Source organism: Rhinolophus sinicus, linkage group LG11 (assembly GCF_036562045.2).
Source record: "Rhinolophus sinicus isolate RSC01 linkage group LG11, ASM3656204v1, whole genome shotgun sequence".
Classification (NCBI taxonomy): Eukaryota; Metazoa; Chordata; class Mammalia; order Chiroptera; family Rhinolophidae; genus Rhinolophus; species Rhinolophus sinicus.
The window spans coordinates 63440824-63455782 of NC_133760.1; the positions used below are offsets into that span (position 1 = coordinate 63440824).

Below are 14959 nucleotides of genomic sequence, written 5' to 3' on the forward strand. Positions count from 1 at the left end.
GCCAGCCCATGCCCATCTACCGATGATGCCAACTCAGAAATAAGGAAGGGGTGTAACATCAGATGTCAGTCTTGCCTCCATAGTCCATGGGCAGGGTTGGGTCAGAGAGAGAACGTCTGGGACAGTGTGGAAGCAAAGCACCTCTCCATGTTTGTTTGAGGGAACTAGAGGTGGTGGGAGGGGTTTCTGGCTGCTGGTGGCCCTGCGGTGGCCATCTGTCTGTCAGTGACCTGTGTACTCTGCTTCCTGGAGTGATGCAGATATAGCAGCATATGCAAAACTCTGTTGTGGGGGCGTTTCTCTAGCACACTTCCAAGATTTCTGTGAAAGCCCAAAAACTGTTGGCTTGAGCAAAACCGTTAATTGAGCTTGTGGTACCTTTCAACAAACAATACAATGGTGGCGTTTTCATCCCACTCCCTCTTTTAGAAGCAGACAGAAGTTCAGCATATCTCTCTCTGGGTAAGGTTTGAGCAAATACTTTTCTTCATAAAGCCAATCCTAAAGGGTGGCTTTGAGTGTACTGAATAAAACACACTAAATGCTATTTCTGATGGTATTTCTGTTTTGATGCTTATAACCCATAAATCCTAAAATTAATATTTTGGTGAGAATTTCTCCCTACACAATTTGTCTCACTATCTAGCTATCACTATTTAAAAACTGTACCATAAAAGGTCAAAATCTTGTTATCACAGTTCTTGAGTGAAGTTCTATATTCCCCTAAAAATTGTGCGAGAGACGCTCTTGGAGAAAACGGACAGATCCTCAGCAGGCCTAAGGAGAGAGTTTCTGACAAAGAAAGTGGACATGTGGCCATTTTATTCAGATCCTTTGTTCAGGTTGCCTCCCTTAAATCTCCCAGAGACTTCTCATTATAAAGAGAAAGGGACTCGGTCTTAATCAGAAAATTGCGCGATACTACAAAAGTGCCCAAGATAAAACCTGGAATAAAAGATAACACCTAAAAAGCATGTGTTCAAGATCAGGTCCAAAGCTTGGATCAAGTACATGCATCTTGGAAAAATAATTCATATGGAACCTGAGGATTTTTTTAAGTAAGTAGCTGAGTATTTTTTTTAAGACTTCCAGTAGCTAAAACTCTCAATAATGAGTTATCTTCAGGAAGAGATGTTGTTTGAACTGGCATTTCTCCCCCAGGTGTCAGGTTAATGACTTTACCGTTTTCTTTTCAGGAAGTTTCTCACATACAGACAGTCTCTATATACAGAGATGCAGTTACATAGCTTATCATTACCTTCACTGAGGTTCTATAATATAATAATTCTGATAATACATTCTCTTGTCTTCCAACCACGTCAGGCATCATAAAACCTCATCTTCGCCATATACTGTGTGTTTTAGGAGAATGAGATTTCAAAGAGACTTACAATGGACCTATATTGGAAAATAAAAAGAACAAAAAAGAAGAGAGGAAATTCCCAACTGCATTTAAAATGCAACAGTCCTCTACTGCATGACCCAAAGCTAGTTAATACAGACATTTCCACTAACTTTAATCTTTAAGTGGTTATTGTTGAAAAAAAAAAAAAGAAATCAAGTTTGCGTTTCTCAAAAGACAAGAGGGAAGAAAATGACTTGTCATATCTGACTGGGTTGGAAATATAAAATCCAATTCTGAAGAAGCAGAGATAAGGAAAGTGCTATGGAAGAGCCATCAGCTTAGCAAACACTAAATAATGAACCATGCAGAGACTGTCCAGCATGATAAAATACTCTATTAGAGCGACTGTTTTTAAATGAGTGATAATTGTGGCACATCTACAGTGAAATGTTATTGAATTTTTATCTGTAGCAGGAAGCTTTTGACAGACTTGCAGAAAAGTCACCTACAAATAGTACCTTCTTTAGATGAATTTGACCAAACGAGGTTTCCAGCATGTAATGTCTTTCTGACATTACAGGGTTTGTGCTTCCTTGAAGAATCTGATCCGATAGTCTTGGCTTCTAAGAAAGACACTTAGGGTTTTCAGGAGTCTTAGAAAAAAGTCCTCATTATTCTTCCTTTCATGATAATTGGATTAAGCTGTGAGTTAAGAACTCCAGTCCAATCCACCCAGGATTCAACAACCAGTGCTCAAAGATGTTAGTACACAGGATTAGCTGCTATGAATAAGCAACACTGTTCCTTGGAGACCTACATCTAATATATACCTGGACATCATATGACAAAGGATAATTTATTGTACAATTTATAATACTGTATATACATTACAGTATCGAATATAGGATAATAAAGTAAATGAGAACCTTTCCCTAAATACATGAGTAGAAAATGTGGTCCCAAACTAGATTCTTGGGAGGAGAGGGCACAGCTGTTACACTCAGTTTCTAAAAGTGGGTGAAATGTCAAGATCCTGCCCCACCCCTTGAGGTGCACTCAATGCCACTCATAGTAGGGACGCAGCATAGCGTTCATCTTGTGCATTATTTTGGGAGACAGCTGAGGTACAGCATCCTCTCTGGGGGAGGGGGCAGAAGCACCCTGGTTTGGTGACCGGAGGCACACCAGCCACGGGCGACTATGTTGTCCTGCCGGACATGATGGTCTGCATTCTGAGAATGGTCAGGTTTAGTCTAGATTTTGTCACTGCCTCATTTTGACCTTGGGCAAACGGCCAAACTTCTGTGTGTCACGATCATGCTTCATAAAACGGAGAGACTAAAAGGTTGGCCTGTCATCGACGCCTTAAGGCAGAAATAGGGGATTATGAATGAATGATTATGAAGGTCCTTGAAAGTACGAGGCGCACTCTAAGTGCTGAGTGTCATTACCATCACCACGGCCTCCTGTGGGACTGTTACACGCACACACAGTCATTCACACACGCCGCCCCTTTGTTACACTTTCCCAGGACTGGCAGTCTAGAAAGGGTCTTTATGCAGTATTGATTAATAAGAAAGCTGTCTCAGAAAGCATAACATTGAGTTAACATTGGGAACGTTTTTCTAAATTCAATCCCACAGAGTGATAGAGATTTCTTCCATTCAATCTCAGCCAGCCCTCTATCCTCTTTCTGTCGTCCCTGTGAAGGATGGGTCTCTCCTACCCACTGAATTTTGTGCCACACCTACACTTTTGTGCCACACTACTTTCAAGGGTGAAGAAATTAAAAGACACTCTTTTTCTACTAAGGAGTTCATTAAGTCATGGTTTCACTTTGGTTAGTGGGCTTATCTGAAGTTTCAAAGCACCCAACTATCCGAGGGCTTTTCTAGATAAGAGCTTAGATTTAATGGCACATTTAGCACCTTGAGGTACAATCTTTCACTGCTTCGCACTGTAAGAAGCTTTTCCACTTGGCAGCCACATCAGTTCCTTCAGATTTCTTGTTCAAGTCCTGCTGTCCTGGTGGCCATTCCTCCTCAGGGCTGCTCAGGGTATCACTTCAGGTAACTCAGCCCGTCCACCATCTCCTCAGTCTGGCTGTGCAATGTCAACATGCCGTTCTAGAGCCTTCTCTTGCATTCCAACTTCTTCTGCCTCTGCCTTCTCCCAGGGAATGCCATTTCTATTTCTTCCTGTTACCATTCTGTGGTTTTGTTTGAAGATGTAATCATTCAGCTGGAAGCTCCCAGCCACCACACTTAGCCATCCATGATATTACCATATTTTAATAAAATATTTCCCGTACGGATACAAATGTTGGCACTTTCAAAGACACAGCCACATAATGCTTTATGGGCAGATACTTGGAACTTGATAATTACACTGAAATGCCCACAGCACTAGCCTTCTGTAGCTTCACAATTGATGAACACTACCTTGCTGAGGGAGGTGAGGTACTGCTTCCTGCTCAGTACTCACCACAGGACAATGCACGCTACAGATGACCAGCTGACCAACAAAAAGGGAACTGGGTTTGGTTCTGGTGTGCTTTGCAATAACAGCTGGGCGCTCGTTTCATAGTTTTGAGGAACAAAGGTATCCTTTTGAGACTCCACCGTGGTTTCTCAGATGGGCAATTTGTAGACAGAGGTGACTTTCAGACGCTGACCCATTCTTAGGCACATGCCCGCGACCTCGGATACATTTGGGAACTCTGGTAGAGTGACGGCCATGATTTACCAGAAATGGCTCAGGAGCACAGATGTTAACAGAGTTTTAACAGCAACTATGAGACTTGAGATACAAGAGCAGCTTGAAGGGATGGGAGGAGGGGAAGCCCCAGCATGAGGGGAGGAGCACCATGAGTGACAGCTCCAGGGATAGAGTCACAGTGGCGAACCCGAGAGCCCCATTCTGAGTACCTACTGTGTGTCACACCTGCTAAGGACGCCATGTTCATCATCTCATGTAATGCTTACAGCGACCCAACGCACACGCATCATTATTTCTACTTAACAGGTAAGAAAAACTATTTGGCTCAGAAAGGCTAAATAATTTCCCTACGGCCATGCAATAACTGGACCGATTTGTCCCCATGTGAGCCTGACTTCAAAATCAAATGGAAACATATTTGGACATTATTTTAAAAAGGGCTAAAGGCTCATGTAAAAGTAGAAGTGGTATCAATTAGATGAGATCAAAACAAATTCAGAGTTGGACAATGAGTGAGAAAAATAATAAAGAAGACATGATACCAGTGGTTATTGAATGTTCTCGGTAAACGGCATGATCATGAAATTCACCAACGACAGTGACTCTGCAAGGTATCACCAACAGAAGAAGAATGATAAGAGTGAAGCCACAGAATGAGACGCAGCTTAAAAAAAAAAATCACAAATCATAACCCCCCCAAAATGATGATGTCATGGAAAGCCTAGCCTCGGAAAGATGATTAGAGAAACTAAATAAGTTAGGCGAAGCAAATGTCTGGGGAGGAGCTGTCTGATAACAGTCTACAAATATTTGAAACTTGTAAATACCGAAGCAGGAGAGGAATTACTATGCGTGGAGTTTTAATTAAAAATAATCAGATGAAATTATGACAGGGAAAACTGTAACTTAATGGACTGACAAAAGCAAAGCTGACATAGGACAATGTCTCATGAGGTCTTGGCTGGGGATATTTTTATTCTCATTTGTGAGAATAAAATGAGAAATTGAAGAACAAATTTGGCGGGGTGGGTGGGTGGGGGCTCTAAATCAGTTGTTCTCAACCTGGGCTATTCGTTGAAATCGCCTGAGGAAGTGTTAACAAGCATGGCAAGTGGGGATCTTCCCCAGACAGTGTGACCACAAGCTCATCAGGTGATTCTAAAATCAGCCAAGACAGAGAACCAACCCTTCAGAAGAGTGGTTCTCAACCTCTGATTTGATTGGTTTGGGGATATCCAGGCCGCATCTTGGAACAATTACAGAAACATCTCTGCGAGTGGGGCCCAGCATCAGTATTTTTTTCCCAGCATGAGTAATATTTTTAAAGCTCCCCATCTGGTTACAGCCCAAGTGCAGCAAAGTTGAGAACTGCTCCTTTAAAAGGACATTTTTCAGGAAGCAAGTTTCACTTGCGGGCTTTGAGTCAACATTGCACTTTACAGCCTAATGAAATTGGTCAAAATAAGACTATAACTAGTGAAGAAAATTCGGGGGACGCTTTTAATTGCAGCATGGCGTCTGAAACAAAATGGTTGTGTACATTTATTAAGGACTGTTTAGCACGCGTGACAACTGAGAAGTAGTGGCAGACCTAATCAAGTGGCCCAGGGTAGAATAAACAGTTCCTCCCGAACAGAGCCTTACAGACCCATAAGATTTTAATCAATATCAACTACATAATTGTTGAAGGCGGACGACTACTTTTTTCTTTTAGCAGCTATTCAACTTGTCCAAACATTGGGCGTATGACAGATATATTTGTCATGTGAACAAAAAAATAGGTACTAAAAAGATGAACAGACAAGAGCAATTTGTGGCAGGAAAGTGGAAAGTCGATCTAGAATTCAGAAGAACTGTCCAGAGAGGACTAGGAGAATTGGAGGCATAGAAGTCCATCCCAGGGCATCATCAGTGATAAATCACAGCGATAGGAGTTACTCTTGATACAATGTGATGAGAACAGCACTTTATCTCTGTGGTTTTCCTTCCTCAAACTCGTAAGTCCAGTCTAGTCATGGAAGAGATCAGACAACCCCATGTTGAAGGGCATTCTGCAAACTATCTGACCAGTATTCTTCCACACCTTCAAGGTCATCACAACAAGGAAAGTCTAGGGAGCTGTCACGGTCTAGACAACACTAAAGGGGCAATAATGACTAAATGTATTATGATGTCCTAGATGTGATCCTGGGACAGAAAAAGGACATTAGATAAAAGCTCAGGAAATCTGAATAGTGACTATTAATGTATCAATATTGGTTCATTAGTTGTAGAGAATGTAAGAGGTTAACAATAGGGAGATACATGGGAGTTCTGTACTATCTTTGTGACTTTAAATCTATTCTAAAATAAAAATTTTATTTAATAAAATCAATCCCAGGAGCTCTCCCACAATAGACATCCCAGCATTCCTCAGGGAATTGACATGTGGAATTCTATTAGGAGCTAGAATCGTTGAAAAGTGTGAGGGCAGTGCAGTGACCGGCGAATGGTCAGGACAGCAGCTGAGTCTGAAAGAAGCAAAATGGCAGCTGCGGTCATTTTATGTCAGTTGACTGGATCTTCAGGCCAGAAGTCTTTCACATCCAGAGATGGACAGGTAGGGGCCAGGAGAATGTGCTCAAACGCAATCAAGTATTTTAGAGAGAAGATATTTAACATTTAATTTCTGAAGAACAGGACAGAGGAAAGAGGTTTAGATGGAAGCCAAGGGACTTCAATAACAAAAAGATGGTACGTTTGCTTAAAGAGCAGAATATATAATCAAGAAAATGTTAGAATCTCTAATCCCGGAGACTTTCTACGGAATCCAAGACAGACAGGACGGCCCCCTGAGGAAGGCTTGCAGGCGAAAATGAGCCCAGCAGGCCCTTTTCTGTTCTCTGTAGTCTGTTTTTAAAAGCAACACATCCTTAAAACAACTGGATAAAATACAAAAGAAAATCATTAGTGTTCCAGTTGCATACAGTCTAACAATTCTTATGTAGGTCACCTTTTGCTGAGAACTTTCTTTACCATAACAGTTCATCTCAGAGTCTTTATTTAGGATTCTCACAAACAGAAGACAGTACTAGAAAGGACAAAAGTTACTCTGTGCCTTTACTAGAAGGGTGCCACGGCGATCGCTGGGGGAAAACACGCATAAACTGAGATCCGGAAGGCCCAAGCCTAAATGGGACCCTGCTGAACCTCCTTGCACTGAAAGCGTGTTTGTTAAAACAGCTCTTGAACAGAAAGAAATTCTAGGAGTGCGAGTGGGAGACAGAGACTGAGTGATGGCTGAGGAGAAAGAGTCAGAAAACAAGGCATATACAAAGGGAATCAGAGGAACCCATCAGAGAAGGTCAAGTTGGGTCAATCCAAGTCCTCTCTGGGACAGTTTCGGGACCTCTCGGGGAAAATGCTCTTTTTGTGTAGGACCAAACAATGCTGAGGCCAAGGGTGTTGGCCAAGGATGTTGCCACGTGGAAAGCGCTCCCCTCTGATGGAAAACAGTGAAGAGGAAATACCCAGAGATAGGGAGAGGGAGGGAAGGAGAAAGAGAGTGTGAGCAGATGGGTACACATAGCTGCGACACGAAGCTTTCTTGTGAACCTCTGGAGCCAGCCACACCTGAAGTTTTCTGATTTACCAGTTTTATGAAGCAATGCATTCCCCTTCCTTCAACTGGCCGTGACTTTCAATAGAAAAAATCTTAAGTAAAGCAATTTGAAGGAAGATTGTGCAGGCGACTACCAGAAGAAACGGAGTGGGAACTGTGGACTGGGGTAGGACGGCAGTCAGGATCTACATGACGGCAGGAGACTCTTACATGGAAAGAGGACAGAGTGATATTAGGCAAATACTAAAAGAGATGAGAAAGTTGTCTTTGAAGAAAATGATCAACTGGACAAATGGCCAACCCCGCTCTATCACGGTAATGTACACTTCTGTGTGGCATCAGAAGTTTCAGGTGGGTGACAATCTTGCTGTAACATGTGAAGAGATAGTCTGCTATGAAAATAATTTTCTGCCAACTTCCTCCACTCCATTACATGAACAGATTCTGAATGATAACAAAGCATGGCTTTTAACATACCAAACAGGTAACAGGATGGGGAACAAGCAATAAACCTCGTATCATCTTTTCTTGATGACTTCCCATCCTCAGAATCCAGTGAGTGCTTGACAAAAGCCTGGAACTTTCTTCATGCTCCCTGGTCTCGAGACTTGGAAACAGTTTTGTGGAGGTAATCATCTGATTCACTTTTCAAAGGAATAACAAAGAGGTGTCCCCGTTCCGTTTCTAGAGTTACACTGACATGGAGAATCAAAGTAACCCATTATCACAGAATTCCCCGCCATGTTCAAATTATAAACATCAATGGGCATCTCTCCTGGGAATGCAAAGAACAGATGAGCGAGGCCTGTTGTAAGCAGAACAAACCACGTCCGCTTGATGCTTTGTTTTAGCAAAGACAACATGAGTAGTGATTGCAGTTCACTTGGGTTTTGCCCTGATCATGAAAATGCTGACAGTAACTTAAATCACTCACTGGGTGGAATAATCATTGTGAGAGGAACTGAGAGGGTCCAACTTACAAAATGGAACTGAACACGTGAGACAAAGTATCAGCGGGCGCGGCAGAAGAGATCTTTGTCAGAGTAACAGGGATGATTACAGACATGAATTAGACGGCAACTGTGCTGTGGTGTCTTGGTGACATGGACACAAGAGCTAAATTGTGCAATTACAAAGCTGAGCATGACTCAGAGAGCATCTCTCTCTTTTTGGAAACAGTGGATGCCAGGTTAGCCTGTGTGAGTCCCTCAGCGGCTTGCTTTACAGGCTGTGTGCGCTCCAGGCTGTGTGCGCTCCGGCCTGTGGAGCCCTTTTAGAATACAGAAAAGAAATCTGGAATGCTATGCCACCGGAAATAAGCGCTTGCATTATTAAATAGTAGATGCTGATGGCCTGCCAAAGGAAAGGACACTTTCCAATCATCACTAATAAACCTACCCAGGGAGCCCTGCACTTGCGAGAGTCAAAGGACGTCAGGAAAAGAGGCATCTGGTCCCTTTTCAGAGCTGTTTGTTTTGCAATTAGCTAAGGGGAAATTAGCTCTGACCCTTTTTTTTTTTTTTTAGGAAGTGGGGTGGCACTGGGAGATAAAATGGATAATATAGACTACAACTTGTGACAGATTGCCCGATAGGACAGGATTATAAAGTCGAAGAGCTTTCAAGGATGCCTAGTTATGCACAGTCTGCTCAGATCCCATACGGGGCCCAAACCCTCCTTAATGGGTGGGTACATTCTTCTATTCTTACAGATTCAGAGAATGAGAATAAACATGTATAATTTTATCATCAGATAAAAAGTAGTATTTTTAAATAATAAACACAAAATAAATAGTAGTATTTGAAGCTTTCTAAAGCACAGTGTATCATCTCCCTCAAAAGCCCCCCCCTTCTATCCCTTCCCCCCCATTGGCTCTCTGGACAGCTCCACACGCAGCATGATATCCTAAGTAGTGAGCATTCAAGGACTGATTCTGCCTGTGGGGGCTGAATGTCAGGGAGTAAGCTATCCCTGTGAATGTCACCATACCTCTTCCTTCTCTGCCCTAGAATCCATGGTGAATCAAGTAATTATAACTTTTCAAAGGACGGCGACAGCAACTTACTCTGAAGTTCACATTCCAAGTAATGGAAGCGTTTTCCTTCCAAAAATCTTCTAAAAGTTAAACTCTAACATTAAGGCCAGAGCTGATTTTGTTTCTTTGATGTTCTTGCTGTTGTTTTGCTTTATTCTGGCCTGTTTGTGTCTCTCCATTTGTGCATTCAAACCTGCCATGTCCTTTATTCCCTCTTCACATCACTTTTTTGCTTTGCCTCTATTATAACCATCTAACACATACACCTGAACTAATAATGCCTTTAGAAAGTATTTATAGTTATTGAATAAAGTTTACGTGCCCTTAAAGTTTTCAAGTTTTTTCCCTCTGAGTCATGGGTCCTTCACTATTTTTATTTCATATCCTAATACTTGATTTTCTTGAAATCTATAATTAAGCTCTCTCTCAGCAATCTCTTTTTCAGAATTGTTTTTCTCATATTCTCTATTTTCTAGCACCTTAATCCCTTCTATTATTCTCTTTTTAAACACTTTTTCATTAACTTCATATCCGTTAAAATGAAAACATCAGCCATGTGCTCGGCTAAGAGCTCTAAGACAGTTTCTACCCTGGAGAAGTTGTGAGTGGGACAAAAGATACTGCTTTCTGTTCCTGAGACACAGCGGCTCAGTCTTACGTGATTTTCTGTTTCTAAGGTTTACGATCAAGCTAGTGAACACGGGCCATTTCTGGCCTCCAAGTTGCCACACAGGGAAGCCAAGGTCACTTTCTTCTGCAGAATCACAAAGCTCGGGAGGGGAGCACAGGCGGAACTCTGGCACAGGTCTTCCGACAATGAACATGTCCCCACACGGTGACATGCACAGGACACTCCCATTTCAAGAGGAAGTACTCGGTCTAGCTCCGCAGCTGTCCCCACAACAGCTCCCCGACCAGGTACTTACTCTGGGCTGTAGAAAGGTTGGAGAAGGCTGACTTTGTTCGACCTGCTAACCATTCCAGGCTTTCATGCATGTTGGCCAAGGCTTTGAGGTCACTGACGTCACGCAGGATGTCTTGCGCGGGGATTAATTTATCACCCAGGTTTCCAATAAGAACTTCAGACTCCTTGCCGAAGGCTGCCCTGAAAAACAAATCGGAAACACACTTCCTATACAGCATGGAAAAGGTAGGGATGGGCAATGCCTTTTCAGACCTGTCTAGGACAGTGCTTATAATCACTGTAACACAGCATGTTATTTCTGCTAGGTGGCTTTTAGGAGAAAACTACCATACCCCTGCTTAAAATGACTCCGGTAGGAGGAGAGTCCATGGAGGGAGAAGGAAGTGACCTTGACGCCTGTACCTTCAACAGCAACCAGAAGAGGCCCGGCCCACACACTGATGGTCCGTAGGGATTAGCTCTGATGCCTGCTCTCTTAGGGGTTTTTCCTTTGCCTCTTCTCCTGCTATGGAAGCAGAGGAACAGCTTAGGGTGTTAAATACATACTCTGTTTGAAGGTTGTTGTTAAAGGAAACAACCAAATTAATGTGGCATTTGGAAAATGTTTTAAAATGTTCAAAAGCAAAGAGGGCTGGGCATCTTTAAGAAAGCAGACGCTAGTTGAGATGGATGACAGGCCTCATTCGTTCATTCATTCACTCATTCACTTATTCTAAAAGGGATCTGGGGCAAACAAACAATAAAGCATCAAGGCATTCATTATTTGGAAAGAGAAACCAGTAAAAATCAATGCTGGGAGAAACCAGTAAAAATCAATGCTGGGATCCTTTTACTGACTGGAAAGAAACACAGTCAGGTGGATTTCACACAGAGCCTGGTGTCTTCATAACGTTTTGGAGGGCTGACAAATCAGGTTATGCAGGGTTACAGGAGGATAGAGTCAGAAGGGACCCTAGAGACCACATGGCACAGTCACTGCACAGATGAAAAAATGAAGGCTCAGAAGGTTAATTGTTTTGCCAACAGGACACATGAGTGGCAGAGCTGGGATTCAGGCTGTCTAATCCCCACAGCTCTCTTTCTTTCAAAAAGAGCGAGGGCTGAAATGATAAAAGATGACGGAGGATCTTAGGGAGAAAAGTCCTGTCTTTTCAGGAACGCTGCACACCGGTGGGTAAGCAGAGTTGATGCCGGTGGACGTTGGAACAGGCACCTGGAGAGGTTTTTTTTTAAGTCCCAAGGCTTTTACAAGTCAAAACACTTCCAGTGAGCAAAAGCAAGGGCTTTATTTAAGTAGAACAAACTGGATTAAGTTTCAAGCAAGCAGTGATTAATAATAGTTGACATAGAGTCACAATGATGCTTAATTGACGCCAGGCACTTAGTGCCCAGCAGACACTCAGGGTTGAAAGAAACAACTGCTGTGAATCAAATGCTTATTAAGAATGTCTATGCTACCAAGGAATGACTCGTGATTAGGCTTCTTAGTTCAACAGGTTACATTATAAGGGAAAGTCATAATCAGCTGACTGGGTTGGGCAGGTCCTGGCCACAGAGGCAGTGCAGTGGGTGGGACACAGGACCCTTGAGTGTGCACACGAACCTTCCCTGGGGGTCTTATCAAAGGTGCTGGGGTGGCACTTGAAGTCTGCCTTTCAAACTAGTTTCAGGCTGCTTGTCGGAGACGCATGCTTCCTTTGAGTCGTAAGGCTTAGATGAGGGCACAGGCTTCAGTCAGGCGAACCTGCGTCCCAATCCTGAACCTGCCACTTACTTGCTCTGTGATGTTGCTTAACGCCCCTGAGCATTATTACTTAGGCAATAATGGTAATGACCCCTGACCTCACATGAGTAATGTAAGAACTAGATGAGGTGGCTTTTAAAATCTTTACTGGGAAAATGTCAGTAATTACAAAAGTAGAGAGAAGAGTATAATAAACCCTTTGTAGCCATTACTCAGGGTCAATTATTAGCAACTCATGGTGAGTCTCACTTTCATTTATCTTTACCCACATCCCACCCCCCACCTTAGGAGCATAACACAGTGCATGGAACTTGGTGAAAGCTGGTAAGTTGTAGCTATTATGATTCTTAGGTCTGCTGAGATGCTTGCTTTCGTGTCAACCCGAGGTATGCTCTGATGAATAAATGGAAATGGGAAAGAGTGATCAGAAGTAAAGTAAAAAACTAGATCTCAAGGGCTAGTATTACAGATGGAACCTTGTGACATCACGCAATGCCACTGTGTTTCAGAGTCCAGACTTTTCTCAAAATCTTCCAGAAGTAAATTATTGTGGCAGAAACCATTAGTTGCCTATCCAGCATCCATTATCGCATGCCTTCTTAGTAAAAGGACACTGATATTGTTGGGGTCACAGGATACCCAACCTAAAAACAAAATAAAACACAATAACCTAGTCAGTCTCCCGGCCCCTCTTGCAGATGTGGTCAGTGAGATACCAACTGAAACCATCAGACGGCTTCCCAGGAAGCTCTTCCAAGCAGTGTTATTTGGCCAGGGCCACTTTTGCCCTCCCCCTTACGGGAACACAGCTATGGCGAGTGAAGCTGCAGTAGTGCTTTGTCAAACATCAGGTGACCTTGAGTGTGGAAATAATGCTAAGAATGATGGAGCCCAAGACAGGAGGGCAAGGGTGCAGTGGTGACATCATGCAGCTGACAATACACTTCTGGCTTTCATGTGATAGGAGAGAAAACGAAACCTTGTTTGCTTAAGCCACTGATATTCCAAGCTTCTGCTACCAGCAGCTAAATGTAATTTTGAACTGACACAATTACCTAATTAGCATAAGTGATGTCATCCTCAGAAAACCTCTGAATTTAGATATCCCTAAAATCGAGTTACCGGGAAATGGAGAACAATGTCTCCTCCATGATTTCAGCTATAATATCTTCCCCTTGGCTGTCACTCAGTCAAGTTGTAAATATTTAGTTTTCTTAATCTGTCCTTACATGCCAACCCTCGCAGACCCCTTAATCACCTTTGATAGATAGAACACAAAAAATGCCTGTGAGCGACGTGGTTAAAAAGCAACAGGGGAGGCAACCAGCTTTGAAAAACAGGCTTGGAGCCATTTCTGTGCACGTTGGTGTGACCCTGGGTGGAATGTGACAATGGAGACAAATGTATTTCTGTAGACGGTTAATCTGCTTGTGCTGGGATCAGGGGGCCCAGGGCATTATCTGTGGTGCGCCTCCAGCAGGAGATGCTACCGCATTTCCCTTTGGCTCACCGAGATTTACTTAACCTCCTCCGAAGGGAGAGCAATAGACTGAGAAAAATACAAACTGCCTCATGTTGAATGCATAGTAGACATTTCATTTGACAGGAATCCATAATCACCCCCTAACGACCTGGAGAGAACACAGAAACCATGACATCAAGAATAAGTGATTGACAGCTAGAACCCTTTCACACACATAAAAGCATTCCTTCGAGGATTTGTGTGTATCAAAGAGCTTGGTGGATGGTTTTTATGTGCTCCAATAACACTGAAGGGGATGGCTTTAGCTGCTTGACTGCAGATTTTTTTCTAAACCCTCTAATTTATTAAATAAATTATGGTATATAGACACTACAGAAAAGTATGCAGTCATCAGAATTATATAGTAGAAAATACTTGATGTCATAAAAAAATGTTGGGTATAGTTTATTTTTAGCTGTGATATACAGTTGAGTAAAATAAGCTGTTAAAAATAGTATGAACTGCATAACATTAAAAAAGAAAATAATTACGTATTTATATGAACTACAAAAAGACGGATATTTATAAGGTCAGACAATTAAGTTTGTGAACTCATCCTACAAAAAGTGCTACTACCTCATTGCTGAATATCACTATGGTCACCTTAGAAGTACTGCCCTTGGGAAGCTATGCACTGACGCCAGTGCTGAGTCCACCCTTCAAAGCAATTTTGGAACTCTTTTTCTGGAATGGCCATCAGAGCTGTCATCGTATTACCCTTGATGTCCTGAATGTCATCAAAATGTCTTCCTTTCAATATTTCCTTTATCTTTGGGTAAAGAAAGAAGTCATTGGGGGCCAGATCAGGTGGGTAGGGAGAGTGTTCCATTACCGTTATTTGTTTACTGGCTAAAAACTCCCTCACAGACAGTGCCGTGTGAGCTGGTGCTTTGTCATGATGCAAGAGCCATGAATTGTTGGCAAAAAGTTCAGGTCGTCCAACTTTTTCATGCAGCCTTTTCAGCACTTCTAAAGAGTCAACTTGGTTAACTGTCCAGTTGGTACAAATTCACAATGAATAATCACTCTGATATCAAAAAAAGTTAGCAATGTCCTGTAACATATTCGC

General features: G+C 42.5%; 1 protein-coding gene across 1 annotated transcript in view; it reads right to left on the bottom strand.

Annotated features, from left to right (window-relative positions):
* Positions 1-14959, bottom strand: part of EXOC4 (exocyst complex component 4) — a 635560-nt gene that overhangs the window by 93443 nt on the left and 527158 nt on the right. The window contains exon 14 of the mRNA XM_019750984.2: positions 10626-10804. Within this exon, the coding sequence (XP_019606543.1) occupies positions 10626-10804 (179 nt within the window). The remainder of the gene's footprint in view (positions 1-10625; positions 10805-14959) is intronic.